This window comes from Seriola lalandi, unplaced genomic scaffold (assembly GCF_002814215.2).
Source record: "Seriola lalandi dorsalis isolate HSWRI2012SDOR001 ecotype SW California unplaced genomic scaffold, Sedor1 jcf7180002054400, whole genome shotgun sequence".
NCBI lineage: Eukaryota > Metazoa > Chordata > Actinopteri > Carangiformes > Carangidae > Seriola > Seriola lalandi.
Window position 1 is genome coordinate 179683 of NW_019524953.1, and position 25925 is coordinate 205607.

Here is a 25925-nt window from a genome sequence, read left to right on the forward strand (position 1 = left end):
CCCCCCCACTGAGGTCACTGATCCAGGTATGTTCTCTGCCTCAGTGTCAGGGCGGGAAACCTGGAGCACCTGCTGGCCAGAGAGCTGGTTCCTGGAGACACCGTCTGTCTGTCGGTGGGAGAGAGAGTCCCAGCTGACCTCCGCCTCTTTGAGGTGCACGCACACACGTTCATACACTCATACACTCTCACATACATACACACACTCTCTCTCTCTTTATCTGTACTTTCTTTTCTGTTTTATGTTACTGTCACAGACCTTCATTAATGTTACTTGTAGCTCCAGTGACAGGTGAGTGTTCAGAGCAGGTAACGACTCACCTGGTCTGAGCACAGACACCGTGCTGCTACAGCTCTGACCACAGCAGCCGGTTACAGTCTGAACAGTTAAAGTGAAACCAAACTGGAGGAACTGTTTGCGACAGAGTTTCTGTTTTCAACAAGAACATGTTTCAGCTCCAAAGGGCGATCAGAGACTCAGTAACCTCTCTGTGTCTGCCCCCCACCCTCACAGGCCACCGACCTGTCTGTAGATGAGTCCAGTCTGACGGGGGAGACCACCCCCTGCTCCAAATCCACCTCCCACCAGCCGGCGGCCACCAACGGAGACATCGCGTCCCGCAGCAACATCGCCTTCATGGGGACTCTGGTGCGCTGTGGTAAAGCCAAGGTACCAGCACTAGGACTCAGTGTTTCTTCCATCGTCTGATGTCCTGACCATATAAAACATACAGTATAATATAACACACAGCAGGTGATCTGTGTGTAAACCTGTTACTCTGCTCCTCAGGGCATCGTCATAGGAACTGGAGAGAACTCTGAGTTTGGGGAGGTGTTCAAGATGATGCAAGCAGAAGAGGTGAGTGAGTTTAATCTGAATATAAGTGAAGCAACAAGCTCACACATCACTAGTCGCCTCTCTCCAATGATCTGGTTTCTGAAACCTCATGTTTGTATATAAGGAGGAGGGGCTTATAATCAATTTTAAATGAATCAGGAAGTCGTGCAGAACAGCTACAACTGGACTGATGGTTCTGGTTCACAGTCGAGCTGCAGAGGTTTGAATGAGCTTGAATGTGTTGTTTCAGCAGCTGGTGGCTAACCCTAACCCCTGTCTCCTGTGTAGTAATGGCTCTGTTGCTTCTGTTCAGGCTCCTAAAACTCCTCTACAGAAGAGCATGGACCTGCTGGGGAAGCAGCTGTCTCTGTACTCCTTCTGCATCATAGGTGAGTCAGTAGTTCATCAGCCGTCACCTGCAGCAGCTCCAGTGTTCAGTCTGACCTGATCCTCCTCCTTGTGTCTCAGGGGTCATCATGCTGGTGGGGTGGCTGCAGGGGAAGAGGATCCTGGACATGTTCACCATCGGTGTCAGGTAGCAGAGGTCCCAATCAGCTGTCTCTGACTATAACTTACTGATTCTAACTAACTGACCGTTGTCATGTTATAGATGTGACAGCTATGTGTTCAGGTGTGTCGAGTTGAACGACTTTGTGTTGTGCACAGGAAGGACTGACTGATGGAAATATGTAATGTAATATGTATGTAATGTAATGTAAAGAGGCTGACACAGACTTCTGCTTCTGTTCTACAGTCTGTGGTCCATGAAGGTAAACTGGTTTACACACTGGGGGAAAAAGGAAGAGGGGCAGATAGGAATGGATGTCACATGTTCTGGATGGATGGTTTAAATAATTAAGGTGATCATCATCTTCACTCTGGTTGATTGTTGATTGTCTCCTTCAGTCTGGCCGTAGCTGCCATCCCTGAGGGTCTGCCCATCGTGGTGACGGTGACGCTGGCGCTTGGCGTGATGCGCATGGTGAAGAAAAGAGCCATCGTCAAGAAGCTGCCCATCGTAGAAACTCTGGGTACATTACTCACAGCACACCACAGTATCCAGTCCCTGCTGAAAGTTGCGATGTTGGGATCGCAAAAATTAACGCAAACCCAAACTATCCCCATGAATTCTGCGCAACCTTCCATTCTTGTCTAATCACTGCAACTTTTCCACAAATTTGATCAAAAATGATCAAAGTTTCCCTCGAGTTGAACCAATCAGACCAGTCCCTGATCAAAACCTTGATGATGTCACCAAACTTACTTCCTTGTTTGTGGTGTTAAAGCATGTTGTGAAGCCGCAGACACGTGTGACATGAACGTCTCACATTCACCAACAAACATCCCTGTAAAAGACGTGTGAAGACGTTCACCATGTTTTACATGAAAGGGTTAAATAGTTCTGTAACTCTGCAACACTGTGGTGGAGCCACAGGTGTAGAGCTGGAGCCACAGGTGTAGAGCTACCGGAGCCTCCGGGACCACGCTCCACTACTTTTATTCTCAAGAGGAAATAAAACATCTACAGTCACCTGATCACGTTGATGTTTATCTACATTTGAAGAAGCTGAAGATCTGATCATCAATAAAGAGTCTGTCATGAAGAGAGCTGATAAAAACACACGGTCAGAGTCATATCGACATTTAAGGCGTATTGATCAATTCCTAATCATCAATCACGCATCAAGTAACACCGAAGAAAAACATTCCACCTTAAACGATCACTCACTGGAACAAGTTGCCTTCCATGTTTAATACAAGGTAAATACAGTTTTTGCAATTTTTTATTTTCTCCCACAGTTTCATTTAAAAAAATCTTTAAGAAAAGCTGCGGTGAAATCAGGTATTTTAGCTGCAACAACATCCTGTCCCTCAACAGCTGATGTGGTTTTAGTTTTTCTGTTTGCTCTCTGAAGATTTGTTTATTTTGTGTGTGTGTGTGTGTATCTGTGTGTGTATCTGTGTGTGTATGTGTGTGTATATCTGTGTGTGTATGTGTGTGTATATCTGTGTGTGTATGTATGTGTTGACATTCCTCTGGTTGTCTCCTCCCTCAGGCTGCTGTAACGTGATCTGTTCAGACAAGACAGGAACTCTGACCAAGAACGAGATGACAGTCACTCAGCTGTTCACATCAGACGGACTCCACGCTGAGGTGTGTGTGTGTGTGTGTGTGTGTGTGTGTGTGTGTGTGTGTGTGTGTGTGTGTGTGTGTGCGCGTGTGCGTGTGTGTTGAGTCGTTGTGCTGTTAGTAAAGCAACATTAACACCTCCCTCACTGTTGCTGCTGTAATGCGGCGTCTGCACCTGACCGAGGTTCACTCCGTTTCCTGCAGCCCACAGAGACCAGACCGACCCACTTCCTCGGTCCTGAAGTCTCAGCTGCCGGACTGGAGAAGTGGGTCAGGTGACTGAGGACCAGCACACTGGTCAGGGGTTAGTTTTCAGCACTGACGGAAGATGAAAACTGTAAATTTAATTCACATTAAAGGAGCTGAAAATAGATGAAAGTCAAGTAGAATCTACTTTTTCTTTACTGTACAGGACCTTGAACATGTGATTCTCTATGAGAGGAGAATCACTTCTGTGGTGAACAGAGTGATTCTTCTTGTTTTTCACTGACTGGCTTGGCGGGCTCTTGTTTGACTCGTCGTCTGCTCAGTGAGCGTCGTGTTGTTTATGACTCATGCCGTTGTCTTGCAGGTAACGGGCGTCGGCTACAACAGAGCAGGAGAAGTTTTCCTGGACGGAGAAATTATCCACGGCTTCTCCTGCCCTTCTATAAGTAAGATCGTGGAGGTGAGTTCACTGAAGGGAAACGTGTTTTCACACTGGACAAAATATCTGTGAAATAAAAGGAAGGAAAGGAAACGTTTGCTGCTGGAGGAGAAGAGATTAATCCGTGCCTGTGTCGTAGGTCGGCTGTGTGTGCAACGACTCAGTGATCAGGAACCACAATCTGCTGGGACGACCGACGGAGGGAGCGCTGATCGCCCTCGCCATGAAGGTAAAAACACTCCGACCGATACTTCACATTCACACACGTACAGTAAACGAAGATATGGCGATATGGAATTATGGCAAAATCTCACACAACTGGTTAATATTTTAATATTTGATCTGACTATGGATGAACAGGGATGTGACCTGACTCTATTCTGAGTGGAGGAGGTGATTCTAGTTTTCTTTAGCTTTGTCTTAATGTGAAGGTTAAATTTCAGTCCTTGACGACACGAGGATTCCTGTCGTGGTTTATTGTATCAGTTCTTCTTTCATCAAGTAAACTTTTTAGTCTTTAACTGGTAGATCTTATATATCTGGTTCATGTGAAGAGAAGCTGTGAGTCTCCCACAGCGACCAGTCAGAGATTACAAACTCTCAACACAGACTTTATTTCTGTTTGAGCTGCATTTACTTCATTACATCAAACGTCACTTTGATATAAATCAGGCTGTTGTTGGTGATAGACACTTACACACGTGTGTTGATATCTGTAATCATGTCTCTGTGTAGTTACTTAGTGTTTCCATGGACACCAAAAAACACAACTGGGGTGTCTTGTAATCATCCATCTGGTAACTGCAGCATCCACCCGTCTCTCTACAGCGTCGACTGTCACATGATCTCATGTCAGTTAAACACTTCAGTCTTTTCTCCTCAAGCACACATTAAACCTGTCGGCTGCAGACTCTCGTTTATCGTCCGTGTGTTTCTTCTTCATGTGTTTTCATGAGTGAAATGCATTTCAACAACAAGGAGACTCCAGCTGTGACGTGAACATGAGGTGTCTCTGTCTGGTCCAGCTGTGTCTCTGGTCCAGCTGTGTCTGGTCCAGCTGTGTCTCTGGTCCAGCTGTGTCTGGTCCAGCTGTGTCTCTGGTCCAGCTGTGTCTCTGGTCCAGCTGTGTCTCTGGTCCAGCTGTGTCTCTGGTCCAGCTGTGTCTCTGGTCCAGCTGTGTCTCTGATCCAGCTGTGCCCGTGTCTTGTAGATGGGCCTGGAGGGTGTGCAGAAGGAGTACGTCCGTCTGGAGGAGCATCCCTTCACGTCGGAGCAGAAGTGGATGGCTGTTCGCTGTGTTCACCGCACCCAGCAGGTCTGTACACCCCCACATGATAAACAGTCTGAGCTTGGGGGGTGGGGGGTGGGGTGTAAGTAGCAGAGCAGAAATAAAACATTATGCAGAAAGATCTGACGGGAAGAGAAAAGATGATAAAATCTGTGAAAACAATGATTAGGGATAAAACATTCTAAATAAAAACAGCTTTGTAAGAAGAGCCCGCTCACCCTCAGTCACAAACCTTGACCTTGTGGGTGGGGGTCGGATCTGCAGATCTCAGTTGGACAGTAACCATGTCAACAAATCAGAGATGTAACTGGGGGCGGAGCCATTTAAGGCCTTAAAATGGAGATCCAATAAAAAACAGTTCAACACGTTGATGATAGTGAACAGCTGAGATCATAGAACCTAATAAATGTGTTTACATCATAAATGTAAAAATTATCATTAAGAAGTAAAAACTTTTTACAGTTTGTTTTTGTTCTGTGGTGTGTTGATGTGAGTCTGATTGTACCCGTCCCCCCCAGGACAAGGCTGGCGTTTACTTCATGAAGGGAGCGTACGAGCAGGTGATTCGCTTCTGCAGCTCCTACAACAGCAGAGGAGCCGCACTCCCCCTCAGCCACCAGCAGAGGGAGCTGTACCAGCAGCAGATCAGTTACATGGGCACTGCGGGGCTGAGAGGTAACAGCTCACTGCGCTCTCAGTGACATCACAGACGCTCGCTTCAGCTCTGACACATCATCTCTGCTCCTCCCTTCAGTGCTGGCCTTCGCCTCCGGCTCAGAGATGGGGAAGCTGACCTTCCTGGGTCTGGTGGGCATCATCGACCCCCCCAGGTCAGGGGTCAAAGAGGCCGTGGCCACGCTCATCAACTCCGGAGTCGCCATCAAGATGATCACAGGAGACTCCCAGGAGACGGCGGTGTCTATAGGTCAGAGAGGAGCCTCGCTCTTGATAGATTATAGATTTTATCAACAGGCTTCATTAGCTGGGAGGAGGAGTGGTCATGTGACTGTTCACTTTGATCTCAGTTTCTACTGGTCTGGTCAGAAAAGACGCTGCATGTGGATTTTTTTAACTTCCATACATGATAACTGAACAACAGAACAAAACACAACTTCAATACAACAACATTTTCACAATAACAATATTATTAGTAACGTTTAGACCAAACTTAAACTGTTCAGCAAAACTTAACATTATTGTTTGGATGTATCTGGTGACGTGAGGAAAAACCTGTTTCCCAAATAGTAATGATCAGAATAATCAACACTCTCCAGTACTTCTGATCAGAATCAAGTTTCACACACAAGGAATTAGTTTTTGCCTTTTGATTCTTGACAATAAACATAGTCAGAAGAAAAGATAGAAAGTTCAATTTTATAGAACTTGTATCAATTAAATACCAATATTTGATAAATAATAAAGAGTCCACTGTTAGTTTTGAATATAAAATGTCAAATTCTAGATATTCATGAAACATGTGACAGAACATCTGTGTCTGTTTCCTGGTTTAATCTAAGAAACTTTTACTTTGACTTTGTAACCACAATATGTAACACACACAAACAGAAGGCAGATTTCTGATGACTGATGTTTTCAGAATCAATATAAGATGATTATTTTTTATTATTTTGAATGTCTTTTAACCTTCAGTCTGTTTCCTGTGTCTCTGCAGCCAGTCGTCTGGGGCTCTACTCTAAAGGCTGTCAGTGTTTGTCTGGAGAAGAGGTGGATCAGCTCGACCTGCAGCAGCTCTCACACATCGTCCCCAGAGTGAGAGAACACACACACACACACACACACACACACACACACACACAGATCCATTAGAAGTGTCTCCAGGATATTTAAATTGCACCTTAACTGATTCTGACCCTGGATGATGATTGTCATAAAGATGTTTGGTTGATCTTGACAGAATCAAACGTGTGGATGTTTCCTCAGTGTTTTGGTTTCACAGCTTCAAACAGGAAGCAGGAACTCAGAGTATTTACAGTCAGATGTGTGAAAAAAACACAACAACATGACTCAAAACAACTGATGTAGTTTCCACATTGTGAGTGTATCAGTCCTGAAGATCAGTGGAACTTTATTCAGTTTATCTCAAACCTCCAATAAAAATAGGTTTCTGAAAATAACCAGTTGCTGTGAGACGTCTGATTCACTTTGATTCTCTCTCTCTCTCTTTGTCTGTGTGTGTCTCTCTCTCTGTCTCTCTCTCTGTCTCTCTCTGTCTGTCTCTCTCTCTCTGTCTCTGTCTGTCTCTCTCTCTGTCTCTTTCTCTCTGTCTGTCTGTCTCTCTCTCTCTGTCTCTCTCTCTCTCTCTGTCTGTCTCTCTCTCTGTCTATTTGTCTCTCTCTCTCTCTCTGCAGATAGCAGTGTTTTATCGAGCCAGTCCCAGACACAAGCTGAAGATTGTGAAGGTGAGTACGATGAACTGTAGTATTAGTATTATTATGAGTATAATTATTAGTATTAGTATTTTATATACCAGCTGTTTGGTTAACAGAAAGAAACAAAACACAGATGGAAGAAGTAAAAACTGTTGAATATTAGGGTTAGGGTTAGGTTTCCATGGCAACATGAATGCAAGGACATCTGGGGATGATGCTCCGTGTCGTTGTTCAGTCTCTCCAGAACATCGGTGCCGTGGTGGCCATGACGGGTGACGGCGTGAACGACGCCGTGGCTCTGAAAGCCGCTGACATCGGCGTGGCGATGGGCCAGACGGGCACCGACGTCTGCAAAGAGGCGGCTGACATGATCCTGGTGGACGACGACTTCCAGACCATCATGTGAGTCAAACACTGATGGGGCGGGGTCTCTCTGGTCTCTGGTCAGTGAAAATCAAAGTGTGAAAAGAGAGAACAGAAACGGCACCTGCTCCTTTCACTCAGCCAATCAGCATGTAAATAACTTTCAGATAGAAAACTGAGGCTGATGTTCACAGCTGCTCTGCTAATGAAGCTAATCAGTGCTGAAACAAGACTCATCAACTCAATAAGTTAATCAGGTTTTTAATCAAGTAACTCATTCATAAGGTAATGAGAATACTTGAATATTTAAATAAATGAAAATGCCCATCCCCAGTAGAAATCCTGATTATAAAACCACGTCCAAATAAAACCAGGACGAAGATGTTGATGTAAATTTTCCTTTAAATCTAAATTATTAAAATTATTATCAAAATTTAAATCTTTCATGTATTTAAAAATCAAACTGACAGATATATATTTACACTGGTAAAAACAATCTAAATAATATCCTTTATTTGAACAGACAAGCTGGTTTACATGAGAGTATAAAGTTTGCTGTTTGTTCTCCAGGTCGGCCATTGAGGAGGGAAAAGGAATTTATAACAACATCAAGAACTTTGTTCGCTTCCAGCTGAGCACGTGAGTGGACGGTCTCTGTGATGTGTGTTGTCCTAGTGATGTTGGTGTCCAGTTGGTCTCACTGTCTCTCCACCTCTGTCTCCCTCTGCTGGGCTCCAGGAGTATCGCAGCACTGACACTCATCTCCCTGGCGACGCTGATGAACTTCCCCAACCCGCTGAACGCCATGCAGATCCTGTGGATCAACATCATCATGGACGGACCCCCGGCTCAAAGGTACAGGGGCATCATGGGAACTGTAGTGCAAAACAGACAGATAAGTTAAAAAACAAAACCAGCTGAACTGAACTGCAGTGTATTTAAAGTGGTCGATTTTCAGGCTGAGGAAATAACAGAATAAAAAATGATTATTATTCTATCAGATTTTAATTCTAGGCCGTGTAGAAAGTGATGCTTAATGTGATCAGTTTCATGTCAGCTGGTGCCAATTTCATTGAAAACATTTTAATCAGAGTGAGGGCAGTTGAATTTATCATTGGTTTTAATTTTTTAAGGAATGTTCTTGAAATAAAACATATAGAAAAAATAATGGAACATCAATAAATAAATAAATAAAATCCAAAAAAGCAAATGATTTAAAAAAGCGTCTCTGTGGGTGTCAATATTTCTACTAATGACTTTAATATTTCTAAAATCCTGACTCCTGCATTAGATTTAAGATTTTACACATGAAAGATTCAGGTGTGTGACAGTGAGTGTTGTGTTTTAGTTTGGGGGTGGAGCCTGTCGACCGGGACGTGATCCGAAAACCTCCTCGTAACGTGAGAGACAGCATCATCACCCGCAGTCTGATCATCAAGGTCCTGGTGTCGGCTCTCATCATCGTCTGTGGGACTCTGTTCGTCTTCTGGAGGGAGGTGGGTCACGTCTGTTTGTCTGTAGAAAACACGTCTGTGTTTTTCTTTCATTGACATGTGATTGAAAAGTCGACAAAGAAGAACAGGAAGTCAAATCAATTTTTATTTGTATAGCACCAATTCACAACATAAGTTATCTCAAGGCTCTTTCCAAGCAGAGCAGGTTGAGACCTTCTCTTTATAATATTATTTACAGAGACACAACAGTTCCCACCAAGAGCAGCATTAGACGACAGACGCAAGGAAAGACTTCCTTTTAACCTCGAGCAGAACCGGACTCAGTAATAACAATATTAATAATAGTGACAGTAGCAGCAGTAACAGTGATAGTCATTTAGTGGCAACTGTAATGCTCCTACTGATAACAATAGTAATGGCAGCTAATAACATTAATAACTATCATTATTAATTATAGTAATTTTAGCAGGTTGAGCAGCAGGTGTTAAACAGGATCATGAGGCAGTGGCTGGTTTACAGCTGCAGGTCCAGACTCTGCAGCTCTGGAGGAGGGAGGAGCTGCAGGGAGGAACAGGGAGGAGAAGGAGAAGGGAGAGAGAGAGGCACACAGCCGAGGCGCCTCATGTGCTTGAGGGAAAAAGAAAACGGTTTGAACGATGCATCGACATTCAGAAAGTTTACAGGGATCTGGTCGGCATGACAACCTGGACTATACTGTACTGAGTAGGAGGAAGAGAAGCAGAAACTGTTCTGTAGATGAATCTTGATGTGACGGTTTGCTGTATATCCTGAGAGTTTTCATATTTATACACAGCTCCAGCTTAAAGAAATTTACAGTTTAATGTCTTTGTTCTTTTGAAATTAAAGCAAAGATAAAAATGAAATCACAGAACGTCTTTGTGAAACTGAATCTGAATGTCTCGGTCTGTCCCAGGAAGATTATGTCTAGGCTACAACTGGTTTGGTTTTACTTGACATTACATTGTTCACTTGGAGGACGTAACAGGACAAATCGCTTGCTCACTGCGGACTTTTAACCTCCTAAGACCCGAACTCTTGAATGGCGTGCATTTTTAATTTCTCTATGCTATTTAGGCTGATTGGGACCTGAGAAAAATGATGTCCACATATGAGGACATTAGTTTTAAATTTCGATTACTGAGTATAATAACCTCATATGTGGTCACCAGGCCTTTGTTGAGAAAAAGTTAGTATTGTGGTCTAGAGAACCCAAAATGTGAGGTCCACATATGTGGACGCCAGGACAGCACACTCAGCACAGCAGACCACACCCCACAAAGTTCCTGAACCTTTGGAAAGTACAACCCCCCCGACCAAAAACTTTTTTTTGGGGGTAGATCAATTACCCCGGGAACAATATTTAGACCCTGGTTCCTGGAAACAGCTCAGTCACCTGTCTGGACTTGAATGTGTTTGTTGTTGTTTGTGCTTCAGTTGCAGGACAACGTGATCACTCCTCGAGACACCACCATGACCTTCACCTGCTTCGTCTTCTTCGACATGTTCAACGCTCTGAGCTCTCGCTCTCAGGTGAACTTCTTCTTCTTTCTGCTGCAGCAGCCTGAGAGAAAGTTTAAACAGTTTGTCAGACAACAGACAAGTTAAACAGAAAACCAGAAATAAGTCCTTAAGTTATTGATTATATGTTCAATTTATAGAACTGTTATATTTATGACTGTTATATTTTAAAATATATACTCAAAAATATGAAATATAAAAAGATTGTAAATAAAGAGACGTGTGTGTGACTGATGTTAATGTTGCCTCTCAGACTCGGATGGTCCATGAGATGGGCCTGTGCAGTAACAAGACGTTCTGTTACGCCGTCCTGGCGTCCATCATGGGTCAGCTCCTCGTCATCTACTTCCCTCCACTGCAGAACGTCTTCCAGACAGAGAGCCTCAGCATCTTTGGTAAGAGAAAACCTGCTCAACATCAACAGCTGGAAACAGCTGGAAATGAAACTGGAGGCATGTTAAACAGCTGCAGTTTGTTAGGAGGAAGAGCGTTGTACCTCGCCATGTGTGCTGACATATCTCGTGTGTGTGTGTGTGTGAACCGTCAGTGATGTCCTACAGAAGAGATATGATATGAATGGTATATTTGATATATATATATATATATATACACACACACACACACACACACACACACACACACACACACACACACACACACACACACACACACACACACAGTATGTTGTATCTGATAAGTGTGACAGAGCGACCCAGTCTCAGTCTTTGTCTCTGGTGCAGACCTGCTGTTCCTGGTGAGCCTCACCTCCTCGGTCTGCATCGTGTCTGAGGCCATTAAGAAGGTGGAGAGGTGGAGGGGAATAGAGCGGACCCCGCCCGCTGACTGCTTCCATGAGGTATGACCCCCCCCCCACACCCCCCTACACCCCCACTGCCTGGGCTGAAGGATCTGAGGAAGACGAAGAGGCGGATGAAGGTGATGGGAACATGATGATTTTAGGATCTCACACCTGATGGCACTGACTAAAGAAGACTGCAAGGACTTGTGGGATTTTCCTGTGAGATCCACAGACGGGGGGAGAGACTCTGGTCTGGGACTGGAGGGCACTCCCGGTGCCGGGGGGAGGTGAACTGGACTTTGATTGAGCTGGGAGGAAGAGATGGCTGCTGGGAGATCTCAGCGCCGACGCCTTTTAGCCGGTGCCCCCGCTACGCTCAGAGGACACTCCTGACAGGAGCTTTGGGGGAAACCGCCACGGACCGACCACGCCTTCCTGACGCCAACCGGCTCGTTGTTTAGGATGTACGTTAAGAAAACCCTCTGACCAATCAAACACTAGAGACGTGTGCAATTTTCCTCCAGTCGTCTGTTTTAAATCTGTCCACCACTGTTGTTGCTTCTCAATGCGCCGGACGATGTGTCGCAGTTTCCAGCACAGGGCGGAGGTGTGACGGTACAAACCATGAGAGGAAACTGTTCATCTGGTTCCTTTGATCCTGCTGAAAGTAAATGTAAAGATTTATGCAGTGAAATATTTACATAATGACAGTCATTTAAAGAAACAGTGCAGCTTTAATTTCATCTTCTCTGCAGCGTTCAACAACATTATTACTCGGCACCTAATTTAAATTTAAAGTTATTTTCATCATTTTTTCATCTTGCGTTTTTCAAAAGACGCTCCTAAACATCTGTCTTTATAAAGTGTAACATTTGTGACTAAACAGCAACAATTAACATTCAAGTTTTAAGAGTAAACTTCATTCAGTGACGGGCTGCGACTCGGTGACAGACCACACATTAAAGTACCGGTATCTGACACAGTGATTTTATGAAATAACAAAGTTTCCTGTAAAAACATTTTGAATTTCTCAATGAGGAGAAAATATCGTACTGTGTGTGTGTGTGTATATATATATATATAGTATAAAATAATAATATGTCATCATAACATACAGTGTCCCGGAGACTGTGACACCAGAAAAGATCAATAAACAGGTTTTCACCACATTTCCCTGATGATGCAGCTAAACACAACTGTCCAATCAGTGAGTCAGCTGTGAGTCATGTGACTGTGGTTTCCTCAAACAGCTCAACTCTTCATTCCATGTTCAAATTTGATCAAATTGATAAACAAATAAAAGCTTAAAGGTCAGTTATGTTAAGACAGAGCAGCAGTTCAGACCAAATAAATAAATAATGTAGCGTCACACCTCCACAACGTGCTGGTTCCTGTGGTCCATGTGCTTCAAGCTTCATCCTTCACACACTGGTTTATATAAACAGAGCTGCTGTTTGAAACTTCCTGACGCTCGTTGTGGAACTGGGTCCAGACACAGACCGTTCAGTGACACCGCTCCTCATCCTGTGCCTTAGAGAAGTCATCCATCGTTTGAATCACCTCCACCTGAGCGGAGGAGGAAGAAGCCCTTTACTGACGGATGGCTTCTCTGCTTCATCTGCTTCAGCACTTCACTCAGTTTTCAATCAATCTCCCCAAGTTTTATTTTCCGTTTTTATTTCCTGTCACATCTCTGTCTCAGATTTACCTCCACTTTTAATCAGTATAAATAAGTCATGGTGCTTTGTGGGAAATGTAGTTTACTTGGCCTTGGTCTTGTTGTTGAAGGTTTTATTTGTAGATTTTTTTTTTTTTTATTTATTTCCAAAAGGCACATTTAGACATGACCACGGGGGAAGAGGAAAACACCTTCACTCTGCTTCCTGTTTCCAAAATTCATTGTTTGAACAAAGATGGTCGTCATCGTCTTCAACATTATATTGACTGTGTGTCAGTACGAAATATCAGAAGACGTACCTGATGGGAAGCAGCAGCAGAGTCCAGGTGTTCTTTTACTTTCTCCAGGTTTTGATTTGTAACTTGCAGCTTTTAACTGTAAAAGATTAAAGAATTAAACATGAGATTTTATTTCTAAATGAGCAAATGTCAGCAGAGATATTAGTCTTATTTTGTAGCTTTTCCATCCTTCATTTCTGCTCTGTGATCTGGAAACACGTTGATGTTGGTAGACTGACACCCAGCAGGAAAACTGAGGCGCCTTCACACAGTCCCGTATCACAGACAGAGTAAAGTCCGACATCAGCTACAGCTCAGAATCAAACAGACCAGTTAAATGAGTCCAAGGAAACGAAAGGAGCAACGACAGCAGTCTCACAATCTTAAACAAACACAAGATTATTTAAAGAGGATCTTGAGCAGAATTTCAGACTGAAAACAAAGCTGTGGTGATTCAGGAACAGGTGAGGCAGGTTTATCAGGCGCCACAACTCAGACAGGATGTCACAGCCTCAGCTCCTCTGTTTCTGAGCCTAGTTCAACAAAGAGCCTCCACTCCAACGAATGAGAGACAGACTGTAAATAAAGATGGATGTGGCCTCTGTGACGTCATCCGTAGATTTCTGAAGCTCAAAGTGAGCTGCTCCACCGTCGCCATCTTGGCATGTCTGACTCCGCCCCCTAACTCCCAGCTAATCCAGAAATGGTCAAAGAGGCATTCGCTCGCCCACCTGTCACTCAAAGAGGCCACGCCCTCAATCCTCCATAACTGTAGTCCTTAATAAAATGTAAACAGGTGAGTTATATAAACAGGTGTCATGAAGGAGGAAATTAGCTCTAGAGACCAAAACAGTTTTTGTACCAGGCTGTAAACATGTTTATTTCTGCTGTAAAGTTGGACAGTTTAACATGGGAGTCTATGGGGACTGACTCACTGTTGGAGCCAGACTCTAGTGGTCATTAGAGGAACTGCAGCTTTTAGTTTTTCAGTACTGGAGGTTGATGCTTGGTCTGAATGGTCTTAAAGCAGATTCTGATCCAGCTCCTGGTTTGATACAGAGACAGTGGAGAGGAGGAAGGAGTTAAACTGTTTCTGTTGTTTTTAGCTCCAGTCAGACGCCAGATTTAAAAATCTACTGTAATTTTTGTTTATACCTATGTGCTGTGTTTACTTCCTGTTTGTGAAGGTTTACCTGCATTACCTGACTTGGACCTCCTGTGCTTACATTTACAGCAGATGTGGTGCATTAACTTGTCGTTCCACTCCGGTATAAGTGTATGTCTGAAGATTGTCAGTCATCCAGGTCGTGGTGTTTCTAAGTGCTGTACGAAGGGAACTGGGTTTTCTTGAGTCTTGCGGTGAAGTGGTCTGGGTGAGAGCTGCAGTGATTCATCGATTAGTTGATCAGCAGAAAACTAATCAGCAGCTGTTTTGATACTTGATTCATTGCTTGGAGTCAAAAACGTGAATACTTTGTTTTCTTTAGTTTTCTGTGAGAATACATTTCATAAACCAAGAAAGTAATGGAGAACATAATTACCAGATTAAACGATGAAAATAATCGATTGCTGCAGCTTTGGTTCAGAAAATGTGTCTGAACTGAAGGTTTGTTTCTGACCTGTATGACGGTCTGATGCTCCTGGTTCTGCTCTCCTGGACCCGTGTTGTGTAAAAGGCAGCAGATCACATGACCTCCATTTCGTCCCGTGTCCATTCTCTCACCTGTTTTTGAGGTTTCTTTTCCACCTGATTGAAATCCTCAGTTCTTCATTCCTCTTCTCATCATCGACGTTCACACTGGTTTGTGTGAACTTGTACATTTGACTCTGTAAAATAAGTGACGGTTGGTCTCTCGTCTAAACTTACTCTATAAACTGCTTTCTGAATCCGCTGTGTGTCGGGGCCGAGCATGACTGGTGGCAGCTCTTCCTCTTTTTACTGCTGAGTGGTTTGGACAGTATTTCACAAAGCAGATCCCGTCCCTCACCTTAGTCTGAAGTGCAGCTGAAACAGTTGATTGATCGACCAATGGAGCAACTTGTATCTGTTGTCATTTTCAGATCATTACATATGAAGATTTGCTGCTTCTATTTAATATTCGAAAGATGTCTCATGGAGCTTTAAGAGAGTGTCACTGACGATTAATTGACTGATCAGGAAAATAGTCGTCACATCAGTGAATAATGAAAATAATGGTTAGTTAGCAAAACTGTTCTCAGCGAGAAACTTCAATAAAAAAACAAGAAGTTGAAGAAGATAATATTTACAAATTGATCAGGTTTTGCACAGCAAGGTATTGCCCTGCGCAGTTTCTAATAATTTATAAACAATCAATAAATTTAGAAAATGATCTGAAGATTAACTGAAAGTTGAAAGATTTACACCATTACATTTTTTCATGATCAATTAACCTGCTGATTATTTTTAAAATCCCAACGAATCAATGACAATTTATTAAAAACAACTCTGCAAACATTAAAAAAAAAAGGTTTGTATCAAGTCTGTGACAATAAAAAATCTTTATATTAAAGAATAATTCATCATTTTACCTTTTCATGATGTTGGCGTCTTTGTTTTGTCAGACTACAGAGCTTTGTGAAATACTGTTGGTAAAGCTCCTTTCTCCAACGCTGCAGCTGTTTTTACTCTCAGCTCAAGTTCGTCTGCTGCAGAGCAGAGAGCTGCTGCTGAAGCTGCAGAGCAGAGAGCTGCTGCTGCAGAGCAGAGAGCTGCTGCTGAAGCTGCAGAGCAGAGAGCTGCTGCTGAAGCTACAGAGCAGAGAGCTGCTGCTGAAGCTACAGAGCAGAGAGCTGCTGCTGAAGCTGCAGAGCAGAGAGCTGCTGCTGAAGCTACAGAGCAGAGAGCTGCTGCTGCTGCTGCAGAGCAGAGAGCTGCAGAGCTGAGAGCTGCAGAGCAGAGAGCTGCTGCTGAAGCTACAGAGCAGAGAGCTGCTGCTGAAGCTGCAGAGCAGAGAGCTGCTGCTGAAGCTGCAGAGCAGAGAGCTGTTGCTGAAGCTACAGAGCAGAGAGCTGCTGCTGAAGCTGCAGAGCAGAGAGCTGCTGCTGAAGCTGCAGAGCAGAGAGCTGCTGCTGAAGCTCTTTGCTCCGAGACCAAACACCAGTCACACCACTGACCCACTCTTTATATTCACTTTTATTTATGTGTGTGTGTGTGTGTGTGTGTCCGTGCGTGTGTGTGGCTGAGAATCAAATGTATATTAAAATTTTATAAATCTTTTAAAGAATCTCACCTTGTTTTTATTCATATTTTCACTGTTGATATTTAAATATATTCACTGAGGCAGTTAAAGCAAGAGAGCAACATTTATTCATTTGTTGAACATTAAGATTCAAAATAATTTGACACCACAAAACAACAGACTTAACATTTCCTTACTTGTAATTTTATATTACCATTTTCTCATTAAGTGCAAATAAGTTTAACTAAAAGTCATCGCTGATTAGTGGAGAAAATTCTAAAACAAAAAGTTTCTTTCTTGACTTGAAAACAGCTGTAGTCACATCTAATAGTCCTTTAGTTGTACAAAAGATTAAAATGTTTAAAAGTGAACAGTGTTGTTTTTCACGTACAAAAGTGCTGCTATAATTAGAACACAAGCAAATATAAATACACTTCCAAACCAGAATGTTCAGCTGATGATAAATCATCAGAAAAACAGGAAAGAAAATAAAATGTAAAAACCAGAAGAGAACAAACAAAAAACACAAGATTAATCCAAAATAAAATAAATGTTTTCCTTTAACTGCTCGGAAAAGATGAGTGCAAAGAACACGACGAGTCTGTTTTTCGTACCTGGCACTGTAACTTCTTTAAAACGCTTCATGTTCCCACATGTTCTTTTTTTATTGGAGAAGCTTTGCTGGTTCCTCCAGAACAGAGCCGGTGGATCTGCTTCCTCATTTGAACATGTGCCAGTATTTAAATTCTTTTTAGCCCCTGATCCCTGTTTTGGTTTGTTTCTGTCCCGTTTGTACTTCTTTATGAAACTGCTGGTAGAAGAGACACTGTCCCTCAGTCCTCAGAGCAGGTCCCAGCCCCTGCTCTCCTCCTTGCGGGCCAGTTCCAGGTTGTGACTCCGGTTGTTTCTCTCCTTGGTTCTGTACCGAGTTTTCACTGACACCAGTTTGTCCAGATGTAGCTCCTGCTGCACTCTGACGGCGCTGTTGATTTCAGTCGCAGCCTCCTCGTCATCGTACTGCAGGAACAGCTGCTGCAGGTTGACAGTCAGGTCGTCCAGAGGCCGCCGCTGCCGTGGGGCCGCCACTTCATTGTGGCTCTCTGAGGGCGTCGACACTCTCTGAGCAAGAAACTGGTGGACGACGGTCACCATGGTTCGGTACTGCCTCACGCTGGAGCGGTCACTCTTCAGGAAGACCTTCAGTCTTCCTGTAGTCCTCATCCTGTGGACCAGCTCGTGGACCAGCACCCCCTGATACAACCTGGACAGCATCAGAAAGACGAGAAGAGATTTTCACCTTTTTGTTAAAGAATACATGAAACCTGAACGTCTCAAAAAGCCTTGGTCCAAAGGTCTTCAATATTTTCTCTAACCTGCTGTGGTCAGTAATGTCGCAGAAAATATCCTCTGACCTCTGACCTTACATTAAATCAAAGACACTATAACAAAAGATGATGCATTACAGGAAGCGCCAGTGGTGAGTAATGGTATAGACTTCCTGTCTCCTAAGTGGCCATGGTTATGATTTCTTGTTCATGTCAAAACATAACAACAATACAACACTAGATATAGTTTGAATTTTCACTCCAAGCTTATATCTGATCAACCCAGAACAAGATTGTATCAGTCTGATGCTGTTTTCTCTCCAGAAACTGTTGAATAGTAATAATTATAATAATAATAATAATAATAAAATTATTACACAACGAAACACAAGTTTTATTTCAGTTTTAACTTTTGATCCATGGTTTCACATAGAAGTCTACGGTGGCCGACAAGCTGCAGAAACGTGCTGCAAGAAGACAAAACAAAAACATGAACAGCAAACACCTTGAGCAACAGCTTGAGCTTCAACACAAGAGGCCACACCTGACCTGACCTTTGACCTTGGACTAAACGAGAGTATGAAGAAAGAAAAAGCGACATAAAAAGGTTTGTGTTCTTTTTACATTTGGCTGTAGTTTTTACGATATAAAAGAGCAACAGATCATGTAGTGAGCATTAGCGTTATCTAAAATACAGTCTATGGGTTATGACTGGTTTGTCTTTCATTTCTTGGATTTGACTAAGTTAAACTTAAACTCAAGTGGCCGACACAGGTGGTAGAATAAGGATCTGTCCCTTTATAGATATTGGAATATGTTGAAGGTGACAGATCAATGCTGTTGAACCCTGACTCCATGTTGTCCCTGAGAACCTTATCAGGGATGACATGGACACGTTTGGCTCTCGAAGATACTTTAACATCCAGGACACGATCAGTCTGAATGTTCATGTAAACAGCTGCCACACCTTTTTGTTTCTTTAAGTGTCAGAGCGGGAAAGCTGGGAGGGGAGGGGCTTTGTTACACATGGGTTCCTACACAGCCGTGATCTGGGTTTGCTGGAGTCTCACCGTGACACCTGAGGTTCAGGTAGAGGGAAGCCCAGCAGCTGGTTCAGGTGGATGCTGTCCTTCATGCAGACCTGCCACTGGTTGAAGGCATGAACCACCGTCAGGTCCAGATGTCGTTTGCAGCGGTGATCCTCAGTCTGCAGTGCTGCAACACACACACACACACACACACACACACACACAGTTTTCTTTCATTGAAAATAATAGAAATAGAATAGAAATAATAGAGCTTGAACGATTAGTTGATTAATCAATTAGAAAAACAGATATAACTTTGATCCAGTTAATTCCCTGGAAACTTTCCTTATCATTTCCTTAAGATCAACTGATATTTGACTGTTTATTACGAAGAGTTTGGTAATTATAAGAAAAATGGAGAAAGTGTTAGTTGCTCGTTATATTGTTCTATTTGTATTCATAAGAATGAACAGGAACATTCTGCAGTGGATAAGTGAACCACAGTCACTAATCAGACGTCAAAGTGTCACAGCTGTTGCTGCAGCATCATGTTGTGTTAGTGTTTTTTACCTGCGGTGTGTCTCAGAGGATCTCCGACGCTCAGCCCCAGCAGCAGCGCCTTCAGCAGCTTCTCGTCTGGCCGAGGCCGAGCGTTCTGCAACCAGAAGCAGATGACGGCCACCGGGAGGCGCAGCTGAGGCGGCAGGCGGCTCAGACACGCCTCGGTCACCTGCAGAGTGTCCAGCAGCAGCTGCAGACGCTCGGAGAGCTCCGCCTACAGCGACACCAGGAGAGAGGGTAAAGGTGAACTACACTGGCTGATCGTTGTAACTTCACTTATTCCACTAAAACCAGTCATAAGAGTGAAACAGATGAAGGAATGAGACACAAACTTTTGTCTAAAATGTGACTCTAACAAAATGAATGTATATTACAAATACAAAAGCGTATAAATATCTATAAATGTTTTTCATGCAAAAAAGGAAAAAAAGTTGATTGGCTGCTCAAAGTTAAACGGTTAGGCTGCATTAACTATAGAGCTGCAATGATTAATCAATAATTATCTATATATATTTAATAGACAAATCAATCATTAAAAGATTATTGGCAGAATAATCATTACTTGCAGCCCTAATTAGCTACAATTGGCTGTATCAGCTTCTTTCTGCGGTATCTGTTAAGTTTGAGTGTTTGCGTTTCCTGTGTGACGTCGTGCTCGTGCTCGCTCGTGCTCGGCAGAGATGGAAAAGTTCCCACGTTAACGACTCGACTCCCCACCGTTCACGACGAAAGTTAAGAATATTGTTACATTAACGATGTGACATCATATCCATTATATCAGGGTTTAATTACATCAGTGTGAGGTGTTTGTAAGGAAGAGCGCAGTCAGACAAGAAAAAGTCTGGTTTCACGTTCTTCCGACTTCAGCGTGAACATGTGCTTTTAATGAGTAACCAACATGGAGGCGACAGAGAAGGTGAGCTGTAGTTAAAACATGTTGATGCTTTTTCCATTGTGTTTGTTACTGATAATAAATAACTAATGTAACTGATCCATGTCACTCTACATGGACGACAACTGCAACCTAATACCAAATGAAAAAATGTTAGCAAAAAAGAAATTGCAAGACGTCAATTTGCACCATCAATTAAAAGTTTCTCACCATGAACCAAATATTTACATTCGTCCGCCATGTTCCTGCATATCTGTCGTCAACAACTCGGCAAGTTTCCAAGTTGTTGTTCCGACTTGAGGCAGCGTTCGAAAAAAGGCTGTTTACAAGCCGGGAAGTTGTAATTACGATAACCTTGATGTGGATGCAGCATTAGCTTCATTGGACCGGAAACTATTTGCTATGTTTTGTTGTTTTTTGAAGTTTGATACTAAAGTCGGCAGCAGCAGTCTGGGTGTCGTGACCAGGTTGTATCAGTTCAACATTAGATAAATTTGGTTCTATTAACCTTTTGTTATAAGTGGTGGCAGCGTTTAGTCGACACATCCTTCCACTCCAGTCCCGTGTTGTGTTTTAAACACATTTGAAAAAGGCGGGAATCATCGATATATAATGATGCACTGGTAAAAGCATCACCTTATTCAGAGAGTTGAGCACCAGCCGCTGAGTGACTCCTCTGAAGACCGGTGGGACCAGGTTGAATTTCATCTGGAGGCCTTCTCTGTCTCTCTCCTCCACCTGCAGCGCCGTTCCTCCGCCCAGCAGCAGCCCGTACATCACCTGACGCAGCGGCCTGGAGGTCAGGTTAGCGGTGGGCGTGTCTTTGTGATCCACGCAGACGCTGAGGCTCATCCTCTGCAGCTGCAGCACGTCCAGGACGTCTGCGGTCAGCCGGGCCTGCATCAGAGGCAGCTGGATCCAGTCCGGGATAGGAACCGCCACCTGCAGGAGGACAGCACAGAACACCTGTGCAGATTTACTCTGTTACTTCTAGATCTACGAAGACGCTCAGACCGGACCTCAATAAAGGGACATGTGCCCCAAACAAACCTTCCAAAGTAAAGGATTGAATTACCTTTTCCACCACTGGGAGCGGGGGTGCTATCCCGTGGATGAAGAACCTGCTGAGGTAGCTGGGAGGCAGCTTGTACTCCTCCATCCCCAGATTCAAGCTGTTCTTCACCTCTGCCTTTCTTTTCGTGTTCAGTTCTCCCATCAGCCCCACCGCTGCCTCCAGCGCCTCCTCAGGCGTCGTGAAGCCCTTCAACCAGCAGAGCAGCCCCTCCAGGCGGCTTTGTGTCTCACTGCCTGCGGTGGCAAATTGAGCCCAGTTGATGGGCGTCTCCATCCTCTTCAGCTTCACGTAGTCGTTCCCGGCCAAGGCGGCTAAGGTGGGCAGGAGCTCGGGCTGGACGTTGAAGACGATGCAGAAGCTGGAGGTTTTGTAGCTCTTACAGGGGATGTAGCGCTGCGAGCCGCTCTGCTCCACCGCCTCCCACTTGAAATGAGAGATGGGCAGCAGCCCCGCAGGGAGATCGAAGATGTAGAAGTCGCTGTCGTTGGATAGCACCGGGCACTTCCACTCGTTGGCCAGGGCGGCGATCTGCTGGTCGGCCTCTCCATAGCACTGTGCCACCGGCACCTCCAGCCGGGCCAGGGTCTGTTTGAACACCATCTTGGTGAGCAGTGGCAGGATGTGCTGCTTCCTCCCTTCCACTGCTGCCTGATGGGCTTTCTTGATCCGACTCTCAGCTCTTTCCAGCAGAGTATCAAGCTTCTTGTCGGTGGAATCAGTGCCTCCATCCAGTACCACGTATGGCGAGATCCCGCAGTCCCTGAGGGCCGAGACAAACTTCTCAATCTGCTCCTCAAAGGCGGCGTACTCCCCCCCGTGATTCTCGTCCAGACCTGACCAATCAACCAAAACAAAAAAAACTTTTATTGGCTTCATTACCTCAGTCAGGGAGGTTTGTTTTCACCTGTGTCTGCTGGTCTATCTGCAGGATTACACAAAAAGTACTGAACCGAGTTTCACCACACCTGTTGGAGGGATGGGGGAGGGGTAGATATTTTAGTTTAGTTTGGTCTTGGTGGAGGTGTGTGCTCTACTGCAGACTGTTCTAGTTTGTCATGAAATGACAGGCCATGAAGCTGCTCTGGTCATTGTCCAATTACTGTTGTATATTATTACATATAAAATAATAAAAAGGAATTCCTAAGCAGTTAATGTCCAGATATATTTAGCATCTCTTCTCTCAGAGACAGGGAGGGACTGGAGTAGTCACAGTTTTGTTATGTGTGTGGGGGATGGTGTATAAAGCCTATCAATTACAATATACATCACTATAATAATTTCAACACCCTCCTCCTCCCACTGACATTATGATGTAGCTGTAAGCTGATGGGGAAATTTGAGGTATCTATTAATCAATATGATTATGACTTTTTCGATAAGGACACAGTTTATATTATTATTCCAGCTGTTTTATTAGATTGATGTTCATAATCTGTTAATGCAGCAGCTTCCACTGATGTGTCCTCAGACTTAGATCTGACTGTAACTACAGTATTTACCTACCAGTATAAACCTTGAGATAACTTATGAAAATTGAACTGGCGCTATACAAATAAAAATGGACTTGACTTGTATACTGTGTAATCAACCATTTATATGATGTTTATACTGTGTGAGACTGAGCCGTCCTCCACACCCACACACTTTTCTAAAGTTCAAGGTCCTTTAATGGACAGGTTATAAAATATGATGAGTGGTTGTACATTAATCTGCTCAGTTTTTATCAGGTCACAACATCACATCCACAAAAACATGAAGAAGCTGCTGCTTATATTTTCGTGCATCTGTGTTTAAAACCTTCTAAAATAAGATGAGATGAATCTCTTGATCCCCTGTAGAGGAACTTAAAATATGACACAGCAGCACGAAAGAAAAGCAGCAACAAGGGGAAAATTATAATAAGAAATAAAATGAGAATAGAAATAAAATCTAAAATAAATAAGTTAAATTTGAAATACTATATACAAAAACAATATACACTGCAAAGTGGACTGTTCTGTATGCAATATAAAAATAAAGATTAAAAAAAAAACATCAGCTGGAGGAAACAGTGACTGCAGGACTTTAATTTAACTTTAACACCAGGAAATAAAGATCTTAAAACTTTTTTACTCATGAAAATTCAAAGTGACGTCATCCAGGCATCGACTGTTGGTCAGTATGGAGATACGAGGTTTCCAACTCAAGGGTTATAAGTTTTAAAATCTGATTATTACATGAAAATTAAAATGTTTCTGTCACATAACAGGAAGAAATGAAGCAAACGTTCCCCGCTGCACAGTAATACTTCAGTACCACAGTACTGCAGTACAGTAATGCCTGAGTGTACTGTAGTACTGCACTCAGAATACTGTGTTTACAGTGAGTCCTACCTGAGCTGAAGTACATCAGGTACAGCAGGTTGCAGCCGTCGATCACCAGCCGGCTCTTCCTGAACTGGACCTCCCGGTAGATCTGCCCGTAGTTTTCCAACAAAGTGGCCAGGCCCTGAACACCCATCTCGGGTCCGTGTCTGTTGACGAACCCGCATCTCCTCCGCTCTTATACGGAGCCGCTGCGGCTCCGTTTCTGTTTCCCTAAGTTTCACTTTCCTGACATCAGCAGCGGGTCAGATTCAAACCTCCGGGTTTATTACTGCCCCCGAGGTGGAGCTGGCAGCCGCCCCGTTTATTACGGGGTTGTCCCGTATTAGAACCTCAAATGCAGCGTCCTGCACTGGATCAGTGCGGGGTTGGGGTTATTTGTCCCTTATTTTCCTTCACGTCATGTCCTCACAGTGCTGTGAATAATGTCATGTCAAGTAAAAGCAATGCAGGTAGAACTACAAGTGGGTTGGAGACGTTTCTCCATTAGCAACAGACTGACGAGCTCTGTGAGACACATCCTCCTTTCACACGTTTACAACATAATAGAAACAGAATAATGTTTATACTTTGGACATTTGCAACATTCAGTACAACTACATCTGAAAATACAAACAATAAAATAAAAACATAATTCTGACCAAACAACACTGAAGCGTATTTTTCATTCCTTGAAATAATTATCAAAGACTCACAGGTTCCTGTTTTGACTTGTTTTGGTTAAAGCTTGTTCTGGTTTCTTCTGAAAAGGAACTTTATGGGGTTTGTTGTGAAAGTTTGACGTGGTAAAAGTGACACAAATATTTGAAAAGGTTCCTGTTACAAAATAATCTGCTGCAGTGATGTGAGAATCTTCCTCTGATAGAAGGTCTGTGCTTTTAAATAAAGTTGTAACAGCTGAGACTGAACATGCGACATCCTGCAGCTCTGAGTCACTTCTGCTTCCACATTTATTTCATATTTCAAAATGTGATCAAATGAGTCAGAAATTATAAAGACATTATAAAGTTAAAGGTTAGATTTCAAACTGGTTTTTAGTTTGTGATCAATTTGTAATTGCAAGAAGCTAGTAAATGTTTTTCTAAATGGTTTATTTACTGAGAGTTTTATGCTGTTTGTGTAAATCCATTTTAAAATTTGGAGTATTTAATGATCGATTCATCGTCCAGTTATAAATTCTTTTTACCATTCCTATTTTTAATGTCTATTAAATATGAAATGAGGGAAATGCTTTACTTATTGCTTATTCCTGTGACATTCTGGTCCACCAAACTAACCACTGCTGTGTCTACAATACTAAATGTATGGTAGACTAAGCTGGAAGAAGAGAAAGAAGCTATGAACTGATGCAACGTTGACCTGTCAGAGATATCACAGATCCCAGACCAGGAACAGAAACCAAGGAGCTGAATGGAAAGTGAAACGTAGAGTTGTTGTGTCCAAATCTGTTGCCCATCAGATGCTTTTGAAAAAAGGGGGCAACTCCTGTTCCCACCTGCAAGGCGACGGTCACATGACAGACGGAAATGGCAGTAGTTGTTAAGACTTTTTATTTTATGAGACAGCGTCAATAATAAAAAGCAGAAATGAAGTCTTGACTGATGCAGCTAGAAACAATCAGAAGGAAGCAACACACAAACATTTTCCTGACCTGCACAGTGACACTAGCTGCTACCTTGTCTACACGTTACCTCAGGTGTTCCTGAAGTATCCAGACTTCTTCCTTCATCCACACATCATTTAATTAAAATGTTATTTCTGAAATATTTTCATCTTTGTTTGTTAGAATCCAAGATCGATATAACGACGTTAATGTGACGCTGATTGATGGTTAAGTGGAGTGGTACATGTAGTTAAAAGTCCCTGTGCTGTTGTACTCAATAGGTGCGTTTGACTTCATGATCAATCAATGACTGAACATAACGCGCTGCATTAAAAAAACATTTTATACTGTAAACTGTTCCAGTCAGCATGTTTGGTTTTAAGTCGCACAATAGTAGAAGTTGGCAAAATGTGACACTGAACTTGAATTAGGCGTTAATCATTCTAGGTTTACAAACTCAGTGCGCCCTCGCGGG

The 25925-nt window shown here is 43.2% G+C and overlaps 2 protein-coding genes across 3 annotated transcripts in view; one reads left to right on the top strand and one right to left on the bottom strand.

Moving 5' to 3' along the window:
• atp2c1 (ATPase secretory pathway Ca2+ transporting 1) overlaps positions 1-16648 on the top strand; it is a 34013-nt gene extending 17365 nt beyond the window's left edge. The window contains exons 7-27 of the mRNA XM_023409618.2: positions 45-153; positions 514-669; positions 790-858; positions 1151-1226; positions 1306-1372; positions 1744-1868; positions 2895-2992; positions 3540-3635; positions 3754-3843; positions 4825-4929; positions 5421-5577; positions 5657-5827; positions 6575-6672; positions 7272-7322; positions 7528-7694; positions 8226-8294; positions 8394-8510; positions 9004-9151; positions 10565-10660; positions 10902-11043; positions 11389-16648. Coding sequence (XP_023265386.1) covers positions 45-153; positions 514-669; positions 790-858; positions 1151-1226; positions 1306-1372; positions 1744-1868; positions 2895-2992; positions 3540-3635; positions 3754-3843; positions 4825-4929; positions 5421-5577; positions 5657-5827; positions 6575-6672; positions 7272-7322; positions 7528-7694; positions 8226-8294; positions 8394-8510; positions 9004-9151; positions 10565-10660; positions 10902-11043; positions 11389-11510 — 2329 coding nt within the window. The 3' untranslated portion in view covers positions 11511-16648. The remainder of the gene's footprint in view (positions 1-44; positions 154-513; positions 670-789; positions 859-1150; positions 1227-1305; positions 1373-1743; positions 1869-2894; positions 2993-3539; positions 3636-3753; positions 3844-4824; positions 4930-5420; positions 5578-5656; positions 5828-6574; positions 6673-7271; positions 7323-7527; positions 7695-8225; positions 8295-8393; positions 8511-9003; positions 9152-10564; positions 10661-10901; positions 11044-11388) is intronic.
• Positions 16649-16708: 60 nt separating this feature from the next.
• On the bottom strand, positions 16709-24354 carry aste1a (asteroid structure-specific endonuclease 1a). 2 transcript variants are annotated; one of them, XM_023409597.2, is made up of 6 exons: positions 23857-24354; positions 21485-22317; positions 21046-21351; positions 19527-19731; positions 18999-19143; positions 16709-17864 (listed from the first exon to the last, which is right to left on the bottom strand). In XM_023409597.2, the coding sequence occupies exons 1-6, from the start codon at positions 23981-23983 to the stop codon at positions 17444-17446; spliced, it is 2037 nt and encodes a 678-aa protein (XP_023265365.1). In that variant the 5' UTR covers positions 23984-24354; the 3' UTR covers positions 16709-17443. The 2 variants fall into 2 exon arrangements, with proteins under 2 accessions (XP_023265365.1, XP_023265364.1); XM_023409596.2 differs by having other exon boundaries at positions 21046-21375.
• Positions 24355-25925: the final 1571 nt, after the last annotated feature.